This window comes from Nanorana parkeri, unplaced genomic scaffold (assembly GCF_000935625.1).
Source record: "Nanorana parkeri isolate BGI_ZX_2015 unplaced genomic scaffold, ASM93562v1 scaffold2245, whole genome shotgun sequence".
NCBI classification, from domain to species: domain Eukaryota; kingdom Metazoa; phylum Chordata; class Amphibia; order Anura; family Dicroglossidae; genus Nanorana; species Nanorana parkeri.
Genome location: NW_017308513.1, coordinates 97,969 through 105,162, shown reverse-complemented (window position 1 = coordinate 105,162; position 7,194 = coordinate 97,969). Strand labels below are relative to the sequence as shown.

Below are 7,194 nucleotides of genomic sequence, written 5' to 3'. Positions count from 1 at the left end.
AAGATAAAAAAATTATTTAAAAAAAAAAAAAAAGATGACAACAAGATAAATAAAACATTTTAAGAAGTAAAAAAAGTAAGAAAAAAGTGATAAAAAAAGTTAATAAAAAAAATTCAAACCATCCCTGCCATCCCCCACTATCTGGTTGGCATTCCCCCTGAGGGGGGTTGGCAGGGGAGGGTGGCGCATTGTGGAACCTGGCAGGGAGAGTAAATCTGGCCCTGCCTGCTCATAGTTGGGGCAGTTGAAAATGGAGGACAGGTCCACTTTAATCTGCAAGATGGATGACGTCTTGTGTTCTTCTGCTTCTTAGCTTTCTCCGACAGACAAGTCCATGGCGTTTAACCGCGATTTCCGGATAAAGCACTACGCCGGCGACGTGACGTAAGTAAATACAACGATATATAAGAACATATTTCCTACTTTCTGAGCAAGAGAAATCTAAACATGTCGCGTGTCGGAGAGATGTGTCGCTATCGGCAACCGAGTTCCTGTCTACCGACCTCCTCCCGGAAAACATTGTAAGATGTGTAACCGTCAAATCTCTCCCCAATTTCAGCTATTCGGTGGAAGGGTTTCTGGACAAGAACAAGGACACGTTATTCCAGGACTTCAAACGTCTGATGTATAACAGGTAACCCCTCCGATACTCCGACAAAACACCTAAAAGGGGCCCAAATATCATATAAGTGTGAAAAGTATCCAACGAACTTCTATGAATGTCATCAGACTCACCTCTCATATATCCCCGCACTGTATATCACATCATCATACCAAACGTATCCATTCATTATACACAGAGATCTCCACAACGTGTAACACGCACAATATACAAAGTATCCTCATAGAGAACAACATCGCAACTGTAAAGAAACATCCGACTTGTAGAAAGAACTGAAAGTCCAAATCATACAAATCAACACGTGTGTCTCCTTTATAATTGTCTTCCTCTACCCCTGTGTGTGATCCAAATCAGTAGAGTCCGCCCCCCGCCCCACACACACACATCAGAGTCCCCATCACATCAGAGTCCCCCCTTCACGTCAGAGTCCTCCCTTCACGTCAGAGTCCTCCCTTCACGTCAGAGTCCTCCCTTCACGTCAGAGTCCTCCCTTCACGTCAGAGTCCTCCCTTCACGTCAGAGTCCTCCCTTCACGTCAGAGTCCTCCCTTCACGTCAGAGTCCTCCCTTCACGTCAGAGTCCTCCCTTCACGTCAGAGTCCTCCCTTCACGTCAGAGTCCTCCCTTCACGTCAGAGTCCTCCCTTCACGTCAGAGTCCTCCCTTCACGTCAGAGTCCTCCCTTCACGTCAGAGTCCTCCCTTCACGTCAGAGTCCTCCCTTCACGTCAGAGTCCTCCCTTCACGTCAGAGTCCTCCCTTCACGTCAGAGTCCTCCCTTCACGTCAGAGTCCTCCCTTCACGTCAGAGTCCTCCCTTCACGTCAGAGTCCTCCCTTCACGTCAGAGTCCTCCCTTCACGTCAGAGTCCTCCCTTCACGTCAGAGTCCTCCCTTCACGTCAGAGTCCTCCCTTCACGTCAGAGTCCTCCCTTCACGTCAGAGTCCTCCCTTCACGTCAGAGTCCTCCCTTCACGTCAGAGTCCTCCCTTCACGTCAGAGTCCTCCCTTCACGTCAGAGTCCTCCCTTCACGTCAGAGTCCTCCCTTCACGTCAGAGTCCTCCCTTCACGTCAGAGTCCTCCCTTCACGTCAGAGTCCTCCCTTCACGTCAGAGTCCTCCCTTCACGTCAGAGTCCTCCCTTCACGTCAGAGTCCTCCCTTCACGTCAGAGTCCTCCCTTCACGTCAGAGTCCTCCCTTCACGTCAGAGTCCTCCCTTCACGTCAGAGTCCTCCCTTCACGTCAGAGTCCTCCCTTCACGTCAGAGTCCTCCCTTCACGTCAGAGTCCTCCCTTCACGTCAGAGTCCTCCCTTCACGTCAGAGTCCTCCCTTCACGTCAGAGTCCTCCCTTCACGTCAGAGTCCTCCCTTCACGTCAGAGTCCTCCCTTCACGTCAGAGTCCTCCCTTCACGTCAGAGTCCTCCCTTCACGTCAGAGTCCTCCCTTCACGTCAGAGTCCTCCCTTCACGTCAGAGTCCTCCCTTCACGTCAGAGTCCTCCCTTCACGTCAGAGTCCTCCCTTCACGTCAGAGTCCTCCCTTCACGTCAGAGTCCTCCCTTCACGTCAGAGTCCTCCCTTCACGTCAGAGTCCTCCCTTCACGTCAGAGTCCTCCCTTCACGTCAGAGTCCTCCCTTCACGTCAGAGTCCTCCCTTCACGTCAGAGTCCTCCCTTCACGTCAGAGTCCTCCCTTCACGTCAGAGTCCTCCCTTCACGTCAGAGTCCTCCCTTCACGTCAGAGTCCTCCCTTCACGTCAGAGTCCTCCCTTCACGTCAGAGTCCTCCCTTCACGTCAGAGTCCTCCCTTCACGTCAGAGTCCTCCCTTCACGTCAGAGTCCTCCCTTCACGTCAGAGTCCTCCCTTCACGTCAGAGTCCTCCCTTCACGTCAGAGTCCTCCCTTCACGTCAGAGTCCTCCCTTCACGTCAGAGTCCTCCCTTCACGTCAGAGTCCTCCCTTCACGTCAGAGTCCTCCCTTCACGTCAGAGTCCTCCCTTCACGTCAGAGTCCTCCCTTCACGTCAGAGTCCTCCCTTCACGTCAGAGTCCTCCCTTCACGTCAGAGTCCTCCCTTCACGTCAGAGTCCTCCCTTCACGTCAGAGTCCTCCCTTCACGTCAGAGTCCTCCCTTCACGTCAGAGTCCTCCCTTCACGTCAGAGTCCTCCCTTCACGTCAGAGTCCTCCCTTCACGTCAGAGTCCTCCCTTCACGTCAGAGTCCTCCCTTCACGTCAGAGTCCTCCCTTCACGTCAGAGTCCTCCCTTCACGTCAGAGTCCTCCCTTCACGTCAGAGTCCTCCCTTCACGTCAGAGTCCTCCCTTCACGTCAGAGTCCTCCCTTCACGTCAGAGTCCTCCCTTCACGTCAGAGTCCTCCCTTCACGTCAGAGTCCTCCCTTCACGTCAGAGTCCTCCCTTCACGTCAGAGTCCTCCCTTCACGTCAGAGTCCTCCCTTCACGTCAGAGTCCTCCCTTCACGTCAGAGTCCTCCCTTCACGTCAGAGTCCTCCCTTCACGTCAGAGTCCTCCCTTCACGTCAGAGTCCTCCCTTCACGTCAGAGTCCTCCCTTCACGTCAGAGTCCTCCCTTCACGTCAGAGTCCTCCCTTCACGTCAGAGTCCTCCCTTCACGTCAGAGTCCTCCCTTCACGTCAGAGTCCTCCCTTCACGTCAGAGTCCTCCCTTCACGTCAGAGTCCTCCCTTCACGTCAGAGTCCTCCCTTCACGTCAGAGTCCTCCCTTCACGTCAGAGTCCTCCCTTCACGTCAGAGTCCTCCCTTCACGTCAGAGTCCTCCCTTCACGTCAGAGTCCTCCCTTCACGTCAGAGTCCTCCCTTCACGTCAGAGTCCTCCCTTCACGTCAGAGTCCTCCCTTCACGTCAGAGTCCTCCCTTCACGTCAGAGTCCTCCCTTCACGTCAGAGTCCTCCCTTCACGTCAGAGTCCTCCCTTCACGTCAGAGTCCTCCCTTCACGTCAGAGTCCTCCCTTCACGTCAGAGTCCTCCCTTCACGTCAGAGTCCTCCCTTCACGTCAGAGTCCTCCCTTCACGTCAGAGTCCTCCCTTCACGTCAGAGTCCTCCCTTCACGTCAGAGTCCTCCCTTCACGTCAGAGTCCTCCCTTCACGTCAGAGTCCTCCCTTCACGTCAGAGTCCTCCCTTCACGTCAGAGTCCTCCCTTCACGTCAGAGTCCTCCCTTCACGTCAGAGTCCTCCCTTCACGTCAGAGTCCTCCCTTCACGTCAGAGTCCTCCCTTCACGTCAGAGTCCTCCCTTCACGTCAGAGTCCTCCCTTCACGTCAGAGTCCTCCCTTCACGTCAGAGTCCTCCCTTCACGTCAGAGTCCTCCCTTCACGTCAGAGTCCTCCCTTCACGTCAGAGTCCTCCCTTCACGTCAGAGTCCTCCCTTCACGTCAGAGTCCTCCCTTCACGTCAGAGTCCTCCCTTCACGTCAGAGTCCTCCCTTCACGTCAGAGTCCTCCCTTCACGTCAGAGTCCTCCCTTCACGTCAGAGTCCTCCCTTCACGTCAGAGTCCTCCCTTCACGTCAGAGTCCTCCCTTCACGTCAGAGTCCTCCCTTCACGTCAGAGTCCTCCCTTCACGTCAGAGTCCTCCCTTCACGTCAGAGTCCTCCCTTCACGTCAGAGTCCTCCCTTCACGTCAGAGTCCTCCCTTCACGTCAGAGTCCTCCCTTCACGTCAGAGTCCTCCCTTCACGTCAGAGTCCTCCCTTCACGTCAGAGTCCTCCCTTCACGTCAGAGTCCTCCCTTCACGTCAGAGTCCTCCCTTCACGTCAGAGTCCTCCCTTCACGTCAGAGTCCTCCCTTCACGTCAGAGTCCTCCCTTCACGTCAGAGTCCTCCCTTCACGTCAGAGTCCTCCCTTCACGTCAGAGTCCTCCCTTCACGTCAGAGTCCTCCCTTCACGTCAGAGTCCTCCCTTCACGTCAGAGTCCTCCCTTCACGTCAGAGTCCTCCCTTCACGTCAGAGTCCTCCCTTCACGTCAGAGTCCTCCCTTCACGTCAGAGTCCTCCCTTCACGTCAGAGTCCTCCCTTCACGTCAGAGTCCTCCCTTCACGTCAGAGTCCTCCCTTCACGTCAGAGTCCTCCCTTCACGTCAGAGTCCTCCCTTCACGTCAGAGTCCTCCCTTCACGTCAGAGTCCTCCCTTCACGTCAGAGTCCTCCCTTCACGTCAGAGTCCTCCCTTCACGTCAGAGTCCTCCCTTCACGTCAGAGTCCTCCCTTCACGTCAGAGTCCTCCCTTCACGTCAGAGTCCTCCCTTCACGTCAGAGTCCTCCCTTCACGTCAGAGTCCTCCCTTCACGTCAGAGTCCTCCCTTCACATCAGAGCCCCCCCCCCGTCCACATCAGAGTCCCCCTTTTCACAACACTCGGACAGCCACAGGCATGACTCCCAGAGGAATGATGGGATCTGTAGTATCACTGCAGCTTTGCGATGATGATAAATAAATTGAGTGTCACCTTTGTGAGGAGTTATTTCCTCGGAATCATACAAATTGGGGAGCATGCTGCAGCGCGTCGATCGCACCCTTCATATCCGGGGAGGAAACACTTTCCCGCGTGAGAAGTTATTTCTGGAACGCGTCGGGGGGATAATTATTCGCTGACGTCAGACGTTTTGCTGGAAATAAAAGTGTGAATCAGAATTCGGGGCGCCGCGTCCTCACCCCGCGGGAGCCGTCAGAGTCCGGCCGCGAAAGTGCGTCTGATATCTACTAACGGGGATCCGATAGAGCCCAGAGGGGCCCCCGAAATGCAGGACACAGCCTGCGCAACGGTGTGGGGGCCAATTGGGGCGATAAGGCCGCAGCGCCAGGCTGCTGTAAACAAAGCTAGCAGGGTCTTGTCCTGTATTAAGAGGGGAATGTTTTGCGGGGACAAGTCTATAATTTTGCCACTTTATAGATCGCTGGTTCGGCCTCATCTGGAGTACGCGGTCCAGTTCTGGTCACCGGTACTAAGAAAAGATGTCCTTGAGCTATAAAAAGTCCAGCAGAGGGCAACCAAACTCATTAAGGGGTTCGAGGATCTGAACTATGAAACGAGGTTGTTAATTAAATATGTTCTCATTGGAGGTGAGGAGAGTAAGGGGGGGGACATGATTTTCATGTATAAACTCATAGTGCTCCTTTAAGGGTGACAGCAACCTTAGTAACAAACTGTTTACAGTCAGCTCCGTAACACAGACCACAAATTGGTGGCAAAAAAGTGTCCACACACGGGGCGCAGGGGGTTCTTCCCAGTTAGGCCCCGTTCCCACTGCGCGATATGCAAATCGCGCGATTTGCATATTGCGCGACATCACGAGATTACAGGTAATATACAGGGGTACAGGTAATATACAGGGGTACAGGTAATATACAGGGGCACAGGTAATATACAGGGGTACAGGTAATATACAGGGGTACAGGTAATATACAGGGGTACAGGTAACATACAGGGGTACGGGGAATATACAGAGGGACAGGTAACATAGAGGGGGACAGGTAGCATACAGGGGGACAGATACCGGACATCACACTGTTGGTGAATGGACACGATCATTAGTGGGTCACATTGCTCCTGTAGATATGATGATGTGACGGTTCTGATTCTGTCTCTCCTCTCTTGCAGTAAAGATCCGGTTCTGAAGGACATGTGGCCAGACGGACAGTTGAGTATAAGCGAGGTGACGAAGAGACCCCTGACAGCCGCTGCGCTCTTCAAGAACTCCATGGTGTCACTAGCCGAGAACCTGGCCTGCAAGGTGAGTTCCGCCCCTTCCCAGTACAGACCAGTGTGGGGGTTATTCATAACACAGGAAATGCGGAGACATATTTCATAGTGAATACAGGAGAATGCGGCTCTCCCTGTGTAATCATCGGAGCTCTGTGACAGCCGGGTGCTGTGCTCTGTATACCAGGAGAATGCTGCTTTCCTAGTGTAATCATCTGAGCTCTGTGACAGCCGGGCGCTATGCTCTGTATATCAGGAGGACGCGGCTCTCCCTGTGTAATTATTGACGTTCTGTGACAGCCGGATGCTGTCACACTGACAGCTTAGTGCTCCTGGTTACACAGGGAGAGCCTCCATCTCCCAGTGTACTTCACATACCACAAAATGTCCATTTCCATCATATAGAAGCCGCTCAGTAACTGCTCACCAAACATCCCTCCAATGAATGGAGATTTTCCATGGCATCCTTTTCTGGCTGTAACAATGTTTCCTCCGGGTGGACGTGCCGGTCACCTCCGTCATTGGCCTGTGTGGGAATGCGTCGGCAGTGACTGAGGCCTGAACCCCCGGCCGGACCATACAGAGGGATTTCTGCAGATCTGATACAAGAGAGGCTGATTGTAATGACGCCGGCTCGCCCTCCCCCCAGCCGGGTAATAATAGGACCCTGTCGCCCACGCGCCCGCCGGAGGGATATTTATATACACGGAGCAGGACACGTGGGAGCCGAGGACGCCGGAAGTTTATCACCTTTTATTGATTTTTATAGGATACGGGAAAGAGAAGATTGAAACGTAAAAATGCATTGAGAGGAAATTTAAAGTGAACATTTTCCGTGTCCTGCT

At 53.5% G+C, this 7,194-nt stretch overlaps 1 protein-coding gene across 2 annotated transcripts in view; it reads left to right on the top strand.

The window, feature by feature from the left end:
* Nucleotides 1-7,194, top strand: part of LOC108801194 (unconventional myosin-Ig-like) — a 119,532-nt gene that overhangs the window by 42,508 nt on the left and 69,830 nt on the right. For both annotated transcript variants that reach the window (XM_018573125.1, XM_018573126.1), the window contains 3 exons: nucleotides 314-384; nucleotides 560-634; nucleotides 6,248-6,380. In XM_018573125.1, coding sequence (XP_018428627.1) covers nucleotides 314-384; nucleotides 560-634; nucleotides 6,248-6,380 — 279 coding nt within the window. The remainder of the gene's footprint in view (nucleotides 1-313; nucleotides 385-559; nucleotides 635-6,247; nucleotides 6,381-7,194) is intronic.